We start from the raw sequence: 14,343 nt of genomic DNA, 5'->3' as shown, positions 1-14,343 counted from the left end.
TCAGTAGAAGGGTCAGATGAAAGGAAGAGATGGCAGGCTAATTTAAACCCAAGAAATATTGTTATTTTTCAAAAACAGTAGAGGACAGCAGATCACACCTTTATGTACTTTACCCCTGCAGCATGTTGGTGTCCCTCACCAGTTTGTAGGCCTGCATGTCATGTCTGGTAGTGGTGCGTGGGTCAGCCATTTGTTTACCCACGTCTGCCCTCAACTGCTAATCCCCAATCTGCAACCGCTCGACCATGTGTGAAAAAGTGAAAATCTGAGGCCGCAACACAGAAAATGCGCAGATTTTTTCACAGGGGGTGCAGGATTTCTTTTGGCCTGATTTAGATATGCTGTTGCCATTTGTAGGCTATTTGTTTAGTCAACTTGTCTATAATTAGATACATGCAGCTTCTCTTCTGTCATTATATGTTGCCGTAGAATGCTTCAATCCAGTTGAGATCTGAAAAGTCCTCTACTGGTTTGATACACACGGGAAACTGTTATGTGGAAAAACCCAGCAGCGTTGCAGTTCTTGACACAAACCAGTGTGCCTGGCACCTACTGCCACACCCTGTTCAAAGACACTTAAACCTTTTGTCTTGCCCATTCACCCTCTGAATGGCACACACACACAATACATGTCTCAATTGTCTTAAGGCTTGAAAATCCTTCTTTAACCTGTCTCCTCCCCTTCATCTACACTGATTGAAGTGGATTTAACAAGTGACATTAATAAAGGATCATATCACCTGGATTCACCTGGTCAGTCTTTCATAGAAGAGCAGGTGTTTATGTTTTGTAAACTCAGTGTACATACCATGCACAATTCTGACAAGGTGGAAGATGCATAACAAAATGATACTGTTTTTCATACTAAGATGGACCAACATAAAGTATGTATTGCTTTTTCACATATTTGTTCATTGGTTTTGTTGGTTGATTGGTCGGTTCATTAGTTTTGCAAGAGTTGGATGATTGGTCAATTCATTGGTTTTTGTCACGTCCTGACCAGCAGATGGAGCTGTTGTTGTAGTTTTGGGGTCAGGACGTGGCAGTCTTGTGTTCTGTGTTGGTCTTGTGACTCCTAATCAGGAACAGCTGGGGATCGTTGTTCCTGATTGGGAGTCATATATATATAGGAGTATGTTTGTCACTTGGGTTTGTGGGTAGTTGTTTTTACACTGCGTGTATAGCCTGTAAAACTGCTACTGTTGTCACCGTCATTGTTTTTTTCAAGTGGATGCTTTACTCTTTTTTTGGTAATAAAATAACCATGAGTATTCACATACCTGCTGCGCCTTGGTCCATTCATGAAGACAACCGTTACAGTTTTCCAATATGTTGATGCCATTGATTAAAAGACTAAGAATAGGATGCAATGTCCAACCTAAAATATAAGCTTGTTTTACTCATTTGTTTGTAACAATACAATTACAAATCCATTTTCAGTTGGTTGCATGAATAATGATGATTACTAAATGTTACATTAAAATTGGAAACCCCTTTGTATGTATTGGCAATAATTCCCTTAATGGAATAAAAACGGTATCTTTTGTCAGGCTGGATGTTTGAAATATGATAAGGTGATTTGAGTCATGCTTCTTCAGTAGTGGTATAAAGGCAATTAGCACTTGAATGTTGTAAATAAATACTGTGTATGTGTATGATTGTTTAAAAAAATTGTTCATAGACCAATTTTTTATACTGTGTCTACGTATGTGCAAGTACCTGAAAAATAAGTATTTTCAACATTCACTTTCAACCAAAACCAACTACATTTTGCTAGGTGGTTTAAGGCAAAAACTAAAGTAGGGTGGTTGGTTTGGGTGGATGGGTAGGCGTATAATGCAAACGTCTAGCAACCCAAAGGTTGCAAGTTCGTATTGCATCACAAACAATTTTAGCTAATTAATAAACTGAACAACTACTTGCTACATTTTAGCTGCTTTTCAACTACTTAGCATCTTAGCTAACCTGTCCCCTAACCTTATCCATTTTAGCTAACCCTTCCCCTGTCCTAAACCCTTTAACCAAACTCCTAAATTGAACCTTAACCCTAATCTAGCTAACGTTAGCCAGCTAGCTAGAATCCGTAACATATCAAACGTTTTGCAAATTCGTAACATATTGTAAGTTTTGCGAATTCAAAACCTATAATATGAATTGTAATTTGTAAAATATCATATGATATTGGTGATAGACATCCACAAATGAATACATACCATACAAAACGTAGCATATCATAATAAATGGAGTGTCTCGGATTTACATACAGAATAATATGAATACGAAATGCTCTGAGACTAGGTTGCAGCAATCTGATGCCCCCATATGGCCACTGTAAAAGTAACGTGCAGTGTTTCAGATTTGTAAAAGGAAATATAATATCCCCGCACCTCATAGATAAACAAAAGCACAGTGATTGGCTTTGATTTGAGGAATCGATTTTTACATTTAATAACCATGGTGATTTCCCGCCTCAAAGGCTTCAACTGCTCCTGAAATAAATTATTCACTACACACACCGCTTTTGAAAAAGGACTCAACATGTCTCCACAGTAATAATCTTGATGTAAGGAGCTAAGCTAACACAAAGGTAGTACCGCCTGGTTGTACATTTGACGTCATGGGGATACCTTCGAACTGTCAACCTGTCCGACAGACAACAGTATAAAGGTGTAGCTTGACACTACTCGACAGGTGTGTACAGTGTAGTTTACAAGGTGGCAAGCCGAGAATTTCACCAGAATTTGTGGTTGTAATTTTTGGATTACCATGCGTGCAGATGAGTTAATTAATTGAGATGTACATGAGCTACCTGCTCGATAAAGAAACCGGAATGTACTCAAATTCCATAAGACGCCAGACTCAGAACTTCATGCAATATGGGGAGTTCACCAGTTATCATCACGTCACGGGCATCAGTGACCCGCATGCCCAGACGACAAGTCTGTGGAACCCCGTTTACGAAGCCCCGCTGGAGCAGTGGTCACTTTATGGCCACAGTGCGGGCTTCCCCGGTTCGAACCCTGTTATGGAACAGATACGTGTTAGTTCACCCGAACTGACTTCCATCTCGCCTGCCGGTCCCGGAATTCTCCCGTCACTCGACTCACGTACCAGGCAGTATTCTCCAGACTCACAGAGAAGAAACTCGTACACTGGGATCAGACGAAATATACATTCATCCAGTACTGGTAACATTCCCAAATCCCATTTGCTTTGAGCATATCACATACGGCTTGATTTGAATTTCCCTTTTAATAATAATATAGAGTAGGTGTAGTTTTAAAACAAATTCAGCATTTTCATTTACCATTTCTCTGATAACATACATTTCATAATCTTAATATGAAAGTCTTGGGGCTAACAGTTGCTTCTGGTACCAGCCCTAGGTTAAATTTGTTTTCTACAGGATATTCGGTTTACTCTCGTCAATAGATATTGAACCAAGAATGCCATGACTATGAAGATTTTTTTGAAAGATAACCTTTATTTAACTAGGCAAGTCAGTTAAGAACAAGTTCTTGTTTACAATGACAGCCTACCCCAGCCAAACTCAGACAACGCTGGGCCAGTTGTGCACCGCCCTACAGGACTCCTAATCACAGCCGGATGTGATGCAGCTTGGATTTGAACCACGGACTGCAGTGTCGCCTCTTGCACTGAGATGCAATGCCTTAGACCGCTGAGCCACTCAGGAACCAGGGGAGGATGGAGAAAAATCGACCCTTTTTTAAATATATATGTTTTTAATGAATAATAACATTTCTGATTTCAATATTCAATAGCTCTTAGACAAAGAGGTCCATGAGTATGAAAATGATATATTCTGAATAAGGGGAGGATCTAAAAATGTTATTCGTTTTTGTTTTTTGATAAATCCTTTTCATAGTCATGGCATGCTTTGTGTAAGAGCTATTGGAGATTGAAAGCAAAAAAAGCAAAAAATATGAAGACATTTTTATAAAATACAAATCTTTGTATTTTTGTCCATCCTCCCCCCATTCAGAATATATCTTTTCATAATCATGGCACAGTTTGTCTAAGAGCTATTGAAGATTGAAATCCGAAATATTATTATTTATATCAAATAAAAAATGTATAAGTGTGGATTTTTCTCCATCCACCCCTGGATCAGAACATACCATATTCATAGTCATGGCATGCTTGGTTCAATAACTATTGATGAGACAAAACCGAATATCCACTGAATATCCAATATTGCCTGCAGAGATTAGTGCCGGTTGAATACCAGAGTATGTACTGTAGCCTATTCCTTCATTATTGACCCACACAAACTTGCATGGGTTTATCTCATGCAATAGCCTGGCCTCAGAGCAATACGTCATATATTTTACATTTTTCTGACCGCGATTCCATTCATAACGTAACCTAACGTAATGTAAAACCGTACTAAATGGAGTGCCACAGATTTGCGTACAGAATAATATGAAATGCTCTGAGACCACGTTGCATGCAAAGGTTTACACAGTTGATAAGAAATTGTTCCACTGAACTCATAGAGCAATGTAAACACAATGCAAACGTCCTATTACTATGTAATAATAGAATAATCTGCATGTTGCCAATAGACACAGTCAACTTGACTAGGCCTATTATTTCCCCAATAGAATGTGTTTATTTTGTAACAGCATTTCATTTACAAAGGAAATCCTCTGATACAGTTGTCTATCTATCGTTGAACAGAACTGTAACAGTTCGTTGATTTACCAACATCGCGTAGAGTAGAACACCTATTAGACAAATAGCCATTGTGTTGATCCGATGACAGTACTCAATGGCAGACGTCAGGTTTTGAGTTTTGACTAGGTGTACAGGACACAGGACAAGCATTGGTGACACACTGACGACGGAATACATATTCACACACGGCCCAGAACCAATACAAAACATCACACATATCCATCTAACAGAACCTTTTCACCTATTCCCTTGGTTGGTGAAAGATTTGAGTGAAAAGCTAACAGCCGAGGACAGGGAGTCTGTGACGTGGTTCCCCACCCTCTCTGTCCACTATGGGAGTGACAGGCTGGGCAGATAAGGCTGACAGCCAGGGGTTTGTCTGGTTGTCTCAGGACCAACCCTCCTCTCCAGGAAACTTCCCTGGTCTTATCTCAACCCTCCTCGCCCTGCTGCAATCAATGTACTTCACACCGTGCCGTCAAGACTTCCCCTGTGGATCAATACCATCTCCCTGACTCATCCATCCCTGGCGCTGTGTGTGTTTGGGAGGGATGTGTGTGTGTGTGTGTGTGTGTGTACGCACGCAAGTGTGAATGAATGGCTAACTATGTAAACACCTATGTAAACAGCTCTCACAGTGATAAGAACCACCACAGTAATGTTTTGTGGTCTCTTACACGGTGGTTATGATTAACATGGTTAATAGGGTAGTTGAGGCTTTCACGGGATCCAGGGAGTTTTCAACCATCCCGGTGTGACTCCATGTCACCATCAGCAATTTCAGCAGTCTATGGTGACACTGTTCACACATTGTACAGCCTTAGTCATGGAAACATATTCACACTGTCATTGGAGGCTTTATGCTTAGCTAGACATGTTATGGATGTTTTAGCCAATTCCTTCCAGAGATGTCATACAGTTTTTGTATTTCTCATCACCTCATACTATATAAATGTAACCCAACCTCTTAAACGTTAAGTTACTTAGGTGACTTTTGTTATAATTTCATTGTTTTATCAAGGCATATCAAGGCAATTCGTTTACAAATCAACTTCTGGCTGACAACCCTGTTTCAATTCAGTTGGCCTCGGATGGCTCTTGGGTATGGGGTTATCAAAAGCCATGGGAGGGTCGGGAGTCCCGCCTTAATGCTCATTGCTGATCGGACTGACCTTCAGTTTGTGACAAAACGGTATATCACAGGCATATAAGTCGCACAGCACTGCAAAACTGAGTGTACTGTAGCGATACGACATAGTCCCGTCGCTGTACAACAAACAGAAATTGATTTATATTCAAATAAAAACAACTTGATGTGAAACAAAACCACTTTGTGTTCATCACAAACTTTATATTAGATGTAAGCTGAGAGCTTGACGAATCTGTAGAGTTGTTGGCCAACGCTGTGGTACATTCACAGGGGAGGGAGAACAATGAATGAAAGCAGTGTACAGGGAAATGAGTTGGATTTTCCCTGACCACTACAGTAGTTAAATAAAAAATGATTACAGTAATAAGGCAGCTGAAATCTTATATCATCTCAATTGTAAAGTTGATTTTGAGTATAAGTAGATCATTAGAAGAAAATCAAGCCCTATTCCCCACGATACGTTGTTCATAGCATAGGAAATAAAACAACTACGGTGTACTATTTTTCTTACTACTGTGGCAGTAAAAAGTGCATACAAATCATAGATAAATAATAAATATTAAACAAAAAGCAAGATATCAGGGCTTTCTAACAGTATAGGGCATGACTTGGTCCAGAACGCCGCAGCCCGTCTGGTGTTCAACCTTCCCAAGTTCTCTCACGTCACCCCGCTCCTCCGCTCTCTCCACTGGCTTCCAGTCGAAGCTCGCATCCGCTACAAGACCATGGTGCTTGCCTACGGAGCTGTGAGGGGAACGGCACCTCCGTACCTTCAGGCTCTGATCAGGCCCTACACCAAAACAAGGGCACTGCGTTCATCCACCTCTGGCCTGCTCGCCTCCCTACCTCTGAGGAAACACAGTTCCCGCTCAGCCCAGTCAAAACTGTTCGCTGCTCTGGCACCCCAATGGTGGAACAAGCTCCCTCACGACGCCAGGACAGCGGAGTCAATCACCACCTTCCGGAGACACCTGAAACCCCACCTCTTCAAGGAATACCTGGGATAGGATAAAGTAATCCTTCTAACCCCCCCTTAAAAGATTTAGATGCACTATTGTAAAGTGGTTGTTCCACTGGATATTATAAGGTGAATGCACCAATTTGTAAGTCGCTCTGGATAAGAGCGTCTGCTAAATGACTTAAATGTAAAATGTAAATGTACTGTTCATGGCCCTCTCATGAATATGTTTTATACAGCCATCCACTTAACATTAAAGTTCAACAGGGTTAAAATGTCAACATATTGTCTGTGATTAAAAAAAAAGATGAATCAATGCTGGAACATGCATGTTATCATCAGTTATTATAATGTATTGTTGTGTTGTTGTAACATTGTCATTCTTGTGTCCAGGAGGGAAGACACGCACCAAGGACAAGTACAGGGTGGTGTACACAGACCAGCAGCGCCTGGAGCTAGAGAAGGAGTTCCAGTCCAGTAGATACATCACCATCAGGAGGAAGACAGAACTTTCCCTGGGCCTCAGCCTCTCAGAGAGACAGGTGGGTCAGAGAGACAGAACTGGACCTGGGTCTCAACCTCTCAGAGAGACAGGTGGGTCAGAGGGATGGGAACTTGCCCTGGGCCTCAGTCTCTCAGAGAGACAGGTGGGTCAGAGAGACGGAACTGGCCCTAGGCCTCTGCCTCTCAGAGAGACAGGTGGGTCAGAGAGACAAAACTGGACCTGGGTCTCAACCTCTCAGAGAGACAGGTGGGTCAGAGGGATGGGAACTTGCCCTGGGCCTCAGCCTCTCAGAGAGACAGGTGTGTCAGAGAGACAGAACTGGCCCTGGGCCTCAGCCTCTCAGAGAGACAGGTGGGTCAGAGAGACAGAACTGGCCCTGGGCCTCAGCCTCTCAGAGAGACAGGTGTGTGTTAGAGAGACAGAACTGGCCTTGGGCCTCAGCCTCTCAGAGAGACAGGTGGGTCAGAGAGACAGAACTGGCCCTGGGCCTCAGCCTCTCAGAGAGACAGGTGTGTCAGAGAGACAGAACTGGCCCTGGGCCTCAGCCTCTCAGAGAGACAGGTGTGTCAGAGAGACAGAACTGGCCCTGGGCCTCAGCCTCTCAGAGAGACAGGTGTGTCAGAGAGACAGAACTGGCCCTGGGCCTCATCCTCTCAGAGAGACAGGTGGGTCAGAGAGACAGAACTGGCCCTGGGCCTCAGCCTCTCAGAGAGACAGGTGGGTCAGAGAGACAGAACTGGCCCTGGGCCTCAGCCTCTCAGAGAGACAGATGGGTCAGAGAGACAGAACTGGCCCTGGGCCTCAGCCTCTCAGAGAGATAGGTGGGTCAGAGAGACAGAACTGGCCCTGGGCCTCAGCCTCTCAGAGAGACAGGTGGGTCAGAGAGACAGAACTGGCCCTGGGCCTCAGCCTCTCAGAGAGACAGGTGTGTCAGAGAGACAGAACTGGCCCTGGGCCTCAGCCTCTCAGAGAGACAGGTGGGTCAGAGAGACAGAACTGGCCCTGGGCCTCAGCCTCTCAGAGAGACAGGTGGGTCAGAGAGACAATTTGAGAGCTGTAGAAGAAGTTCAAGTACACAGCTGGCCATGGGACAGCCTCTCAGAGAGACAGGTAGATGGCAGAGAGACAGACAGGCGAGTGACAGAGACAAGTATGTCAGCGAGACAAATGAGAAAAACAGGCAAGTCTCTGAGAGCCATGTGGGTCACTGAGGATCAATTATTTAGAATCCAATCAGTTTCAGAATTTCTTGTTTGGATCGCAGGTGAGTTTCAGAACTACAGGTGGATTATCTGTGCATAGAAACCTTACCTCACACTGTAGGTACATTCTTATCATTCACTGACATCATCACAGGTGAAGATCTGGTTCCAGAACAGGAGAGCCAAGGAGAGGAAGATAACCAAGAAGAAGATCCTGCTGTCCCAGCAGGCTTCCACGACCACTCCCACCCTGACCCCGCCCAGCCTGGCTTACCCCAGCAACGGTTCCATAGCAACCAGCTGCAGCAGCTTGTTGTCAGAGACGATATCAACAACTATCAAAGAGGAGTTCTGAGGAGTTCCTTTACCGTAGACATACTGTACAACACTGGAATAACCATATCAAACTGGTATTCCCATGACAATCACTACATAAGATGTAATTGACCTCAATGATGTGATGAAAATACTATTACATGCATCTGTCACTACACACCTCTAGTATAATACTACGTTTTGTGTTTTGATATAGCCCAAAGTTATCTGGGCTCCCGAGTGGCGCAGTGGTCTAAGACACTGCATCTCAGCACAAGAGGTGCTATTGCAATACCTGGTTCAAATCCAAGCTACAAAACATCTGGCTGTGATTGGGAGTCCCATAGGGTGGTGCACAATTGGCCCAGTGTTGTCTGGGGTAGGCTGTCAATGTAAATAAGAATTTGTTACCAACTGACTTGCCTGCTTAAATATAAAACATTTACAAATCTGAGAGAAGCACATGTTACACTATGCAAATGTATAAAAACACTGTAACTGCTTTTGTGTTGATACTGTATTTTCTTAATCCAATTAATTTGTAACTGCAAAATAACATGACTGTTATGAAGCACATGTTTTCTATGTTTTTTTTCTATATTTTGTATGAAAAGTATGATTGGTTTTGAGGAACTGTGAAGATGTTAAATTGAAGAGATGTTGAGAGAATGTGTATTTACTGAAATATTATGAATAGGAAATCAATAAGGATAGTGGAGCATGATTCCACTAGTCCTTTTGTTTGGGCAGTGAAAGTATGTCAGGCCTTTTATTGCTTGTATGTGCGTGTTTGTCAATAGAGCTCGCCAGCTTGTAGTCCTAAAAAAACAGAAATGAGTTACCTCTGGTTCGTTCAGCCATTCCTATGGGGGAAAGGAATGGGGAAAGAATTGGATTTTGGGGATAAACGCTGAAAATAAGGTCTGAGATCTTAAGCGTTGAGTTCTCTGAGATAATATCAGCCAGGTAACATGACCTTTATGATTTATGAAGCCTTCATGTGCTTTATGTGCTGACGTTAGCTGAAGAAGATTATCTCCTAGAACAAAACGTAGAAGATATCCTAAGCCTGTGTTTACCACAGACCTTATTTTCAGCGTTTATACTAAAACCATTCAAAAACTCCATTCATTTCCCCGTAAGCTTTGTCCAGCGAGCCATGGCAGAGTTAGTGCCTTCATAAAGACGCCATTACTATTGCTCTCTAGTGTTAACAGGCAGATCTAAGGGTATGGAGGGCAAAGTTCCAGTCGCTGAGCTTCCCATCTCACAGTCCCAGACATTGACCTTTGTAATGTTGGTATATAACTGATTTCAACATGACTTAATAAAACAGAGGATTATGGTTGGTCTTCTGTAGATACGATACAAAGCTGTAGATTGTTATTTTTCCCCTTGTGCTATAATTATGGCCACTTTTTAACCAATAAAAAAGGGGGAAGTAGCACTTCAAAACCGCACTAAGCTCACACAAAAAAACTGCAGGGTGAGCAAAATAAATAACCACCCAGATCAAACTGAAATTAATACAGTTTTACTTTGCTGATCGGCTGAAAACTGTGTTGCGAACGACCTTACAAGCAAATAAGCTACAGATAGATGTTGTTTACGTCAGATTTTGCCTAATTTTGCCAAATGGAAACCTGAAAACAAGTTTGAAAACCACTGATGTATGCGCTGTAGGTGCCAACGAAGACATTCGTGATCACCAAGGAGAGAAACCACTCGTTTTAGCCGTTGACAGTCTCTCCACAAAGGATTAGTTTGTGATTGCAATGCCAGAGGAAAAAGACAAGCAGAAAAGTTTAATGATTGCTCAAACTTATAAATGGTGCAGGGTTTAAACAGGATCAAAGACTTATCCAAGTCTTATCTAAGCTGTTTGCATCACATGTTGATGGGGACTGTGCTCATTGCATTGCTGTAAAACGTATATGGGGATATAGACACTTACTTCCTGATTATCGTCCAATAGGAGACATTAGAAGACATCAGAGGAAGATGTTAGTTAGATAGATGGTTAGAGCAGCATATCTGGGCTACCTGTCCTATAGATCGGTAACCACATAGAGGTACATTCATGAGCCTGGGGTTATGGAGAGTTCACCTATGATGAGCCATAAAGACTGTTTATTACTCCTCAGATGGGATGACCTCTGACCTCTATATGTTAGAATCAAAGAATACAGGCACCAACAGTTGCTTGCTTTTTAAAAACAAACTTTTGTTATCAAATTGTAATTCTTTCATCACACAACGGCATCAACAATGAAGCATGAGAAATTATTATGTTGTCAACACTGTTAGAAACATCAGTATCCTTATTTCTCAACGTCCTCTTCCCAATGTGTTCTATTCTTATTTTGATATGCAGTATAATTCTTTAGTTAGAGTACATAACCAAGTATGGTGATGTCTCCAAAAAAGCCACAGCAATATATTTTCAGCCACTCAGTCTGTTGATTACCTCTGGCTGAGGGGATTTTCGACTGGAAATCATGTGATTCAAACAGGAAATGCATTAGCAACTTTATAAATGGCGACAGCAAAGATGTGGAAACAAATATGTTGATGGTGTGAAAAGATATTGCCATGTACTGTATTTTTTAAGAGAAAAATTGTACAACATTAACATGTGATTGCAATAGCTCAAAAATAAATAACATTTGTTAAATAATAAAATATACTCTTATTTGTTGTTTGTCTATGAGGACAAGCACCATGGCATCCACATATGTACTGTATGTACATACATTTCTGATCATATCTAAGATAGTTAATTATACCTTTATTCAGGACACAGTACCTGCACATCATATATATAGATGTATCCATTTAGGGAGATGGACTGCATGCTTTAAAGAACTGACTTAAGGCATTGGAAATGAGTAAGTAGCCTATGATAGCTGATGAATTCCAGTTATGCAATTATTACAAATCCCTCAGTAATTCTTTAAGCAGTATTGAATGTTAGAGAATAATTCAAGAAGGATGTAATCACGCAGCAAAAACAGTAAATATTTTGTGACATATCACACATCTGAAAGGAACAAGTGACCGCAACACAACCAAGTGTAAAAACAGTTTTGGAAAGAAAGAAATGTGGGCAAGAAAAACAGAAGTAATGTCTCCACTTCTTGGAAAGAGACACTATGTACTAACACGCATCAACATGCAAAGCACTGTAACTGGAACTAAGACAACATGATTCAACATGTCTGCCGTCTGTGTCAACTCTGGGCCTCTCAGGGGTTGATTCTCAATAATCTCTCCTTTCTCCTGAAGCGTGCACTTGTTCACTACTCTCCACATATATTTCAAAGCATTGGATTGGTGTAGGATTGGTTTCGGCATCCCTTTCAAATCCATGACTACAAGTGAACAAGTGCACACCTCAAGAGAACGCAGAGATTTGGGGGACGCACCAGGGATTCAACTCTCAGCCTCCTTCTATTCTATCATATTCTATCTAGACAGTACCTTGCTCACTGTCCTTTCCGTACACTGGCGTACATACAAGACTCCTCCTCAGGCGTGTCTACCTTCCTCCTGGTACCCTCTAATATTGTAATCTGTCCATACTCCACCTCCACCAGCTGCTGGGGACCACCCGCTACTTTCACTTGCCCATATTCCACCTCCACCGGCGCCTCCCTCTCCTTCTGTCTCATTTCCTTCCTCAGTATCCTGACATCAGCATATTCCACATCCTGGCTGTCACCCTTCACTGTGGAAAGAGGGATAACTAGAGAGACATAGGTGGGGGCTGAGAGAGAGAGCATAGAGAGAGAGAGACATAGAGAGAGAGAGAGACAGAGAGAGACAGACAGAGACAGAGATACATTTTCCCCCCAAAAAAACAGATGTCAGAAACACAAATATAAATTCACCCTGAACAACACCATCATTGAACACACTAAAAATTACACCTACCTTGGTCTGACCATATCTGCATCGGGAAACTTTAATATGGCAGTGAATGCACTCAAAGAAAAAGCCTGCAGAGCATTGTATGCAATAAAAATGAAATTATTCAAAATCAACATCCCAATTAGAATTTGGACCAAAATATTTGACAGTGTAATCCTACCAATAGCTCTTTACGGAAGTGAGGTTTGGGGGCCACTCAATAAACTGGACTTTAAAATGTGGGACAAACATCCAATTGAAGCCCTACATGCAGAATTTTGTCGGAATTCTACAAGTCCAGAGAAATACACCAACTAATGCATGTCGCGCAGAATTGGGCCGCTTTCCAGTAATAATGAAAATACAGAAAAGATCATTAAAATTTTGGCTACATCTAAATTCAAGTCCAAATTCAAGTCTGCAATTTAAAGCACTTCAAACCCAAGAGCTGAGCCCAGAAACGAGCCCTCTCAGTCAGCTGGTGTTGGACCTCACCAACCAAGCTGACACCAGCACTGCTTCAAAAGAAAGATTTCAAATAAACAAAATCATGAACCAATCAAAGGACTCATATTTACAACATTGGAAAAACGAAACAAAATCCCAAAGCCGACTAAATTGCTATCTGACCCTAAACATAGAATATGAATTGGCTGATTATCTCTACTCTGTCAGAGATACGAAGCAGAGACAGATCCTTTCCAAGTACAGGCTGAGTGACCACCGATTGGCAATAGAAACCGGCAGACATAAAAAGACATGGCTACCCAAAGAGGAGCGTGTATGTGGTCACTGCATGACAGGGGAGGTAGAGACAGAGATGCACTTTCTCCTTTACTGTGATAAATATTCCTCACAAAGAGATTCATTATTCACAGAAATGACTACATTTATTCCAAATTTTAACTTATTAAACCCAAAGGAAAAACTAAAAATACTCATGGGCGAAGGAGCAATGGCTCCTCTTGCAGCCAGATATGTATTTGCCTGCCATAGCCTGAGGGACACTGAATAATAACATCTGCATAGTAAGCCGTAACTTACTTATTATTACTATTATTGTTATTACTATTATTATTGTTGTTTATCATTCCAAATAGTAGTGGTATGGGTGGTAATGGTAATGATAGCAGTTTAGTGATGGTGGTGGTAGTAGTAGTGGTAATGATGATAGTAGTTGTAGTACTGATGTAACGGTGAAGATGACCGTTATTTAGTCATAAGTTAGTTTCATTTTCCATATTTCTATTTATTACATTACATTCTACTATTGACTGTTACCATTTTACTGTTATTATTTTTGTATTTAATTTTGTATTATTATTTACTGCCATTTTATATTATTATTTATTATTGTTTATCATTTTATTACAATGTATATTGTATAAATTGTTGCTTTGGCAATATTGACACAATGTTTTTCATGCCAATAAAGCAGCTTGAATTTGAATTTGAGAAAGAGAGACACAGAGAGAGAGAGAGAGACACAGACAGTGACAGAGACATAGAGAGACACCAAGAGAGACAAACACAAACAGAGAGAGAGAGACACAGAGAGAGAGAGACACACAGAGAGAGAGAGAGAGAGAGAGAGACACAGACAGAG

The 14,343-nt window shown here is 41.4% G+C and overlaps 2 protein-coding genes across 7 annotated transcripts in view; one reads left to right on the top strand and one right to left on the bottom strand.

Moving 5' to 3' along the window:
- Window positions 1-2,620: 2,620 nt before the first annotated feature.
- Window positions 2,621-10,173, top strand: LOC106611877 (homeobox protein CDX-1). The gene is made up of 3 exons (XM_014212503.3): window positions 2,621-3,188; window positions 7,200-7,348; window positions 8,668-10,173. Exons 1-3 carry the CDS (start codon window positions 2,795-2,797, stop codon window positions 8,866-8,868), a joined length of 744 nt encoding a protein of 247 aa, XP_014067978.1. The 5' UTR covers window positions 2,621-2,794; the 3' UTR covers window positions 8,869-10,173.
- A 445-nt stretch (window positions 10,174-10,618) lies between these two features.
- Window positions 10,619-14,343, bottom strand: part of LOC106611879 (uncharacterized) — a 65,535-nt gene continuing 61,810 nt past the window's right edge. For all 6 annotated transcript variants that reach the window (XM_082955962.1, XM_082955960.1, XM_082955961.1 and 3 more), the window contains one exon: window positions 10,619-12,573. In XM_082955962.1, the coding sequence (XP_082812088.1) occupies window positions 12,314-12,573 (260 nt within the window). In that variant the 3' untranslated portion in view covers window positions 10,619-12,313. The remainder of the gene's footprint in view (window positions 12,574-14,343) is intronic.

Source organism: Salmo salar, chromosome 09, assembly GCF_965601325.2.
Source record: "Salmo salar chromosome 09, fSalSal1, whole genome shotgun sequence".
In the NCBI taxonomy this organism is placed as follows: Eukaryota; Metazoa; Chordata; class Actinopteri; order Salmoniformes; family Salmonidae; genus Salmo; species Salmo salar.
Note: the sequence above shows the minus strand (reverse complement) of the source record. Positions and strands in the feature narration are given on the sequence as shown.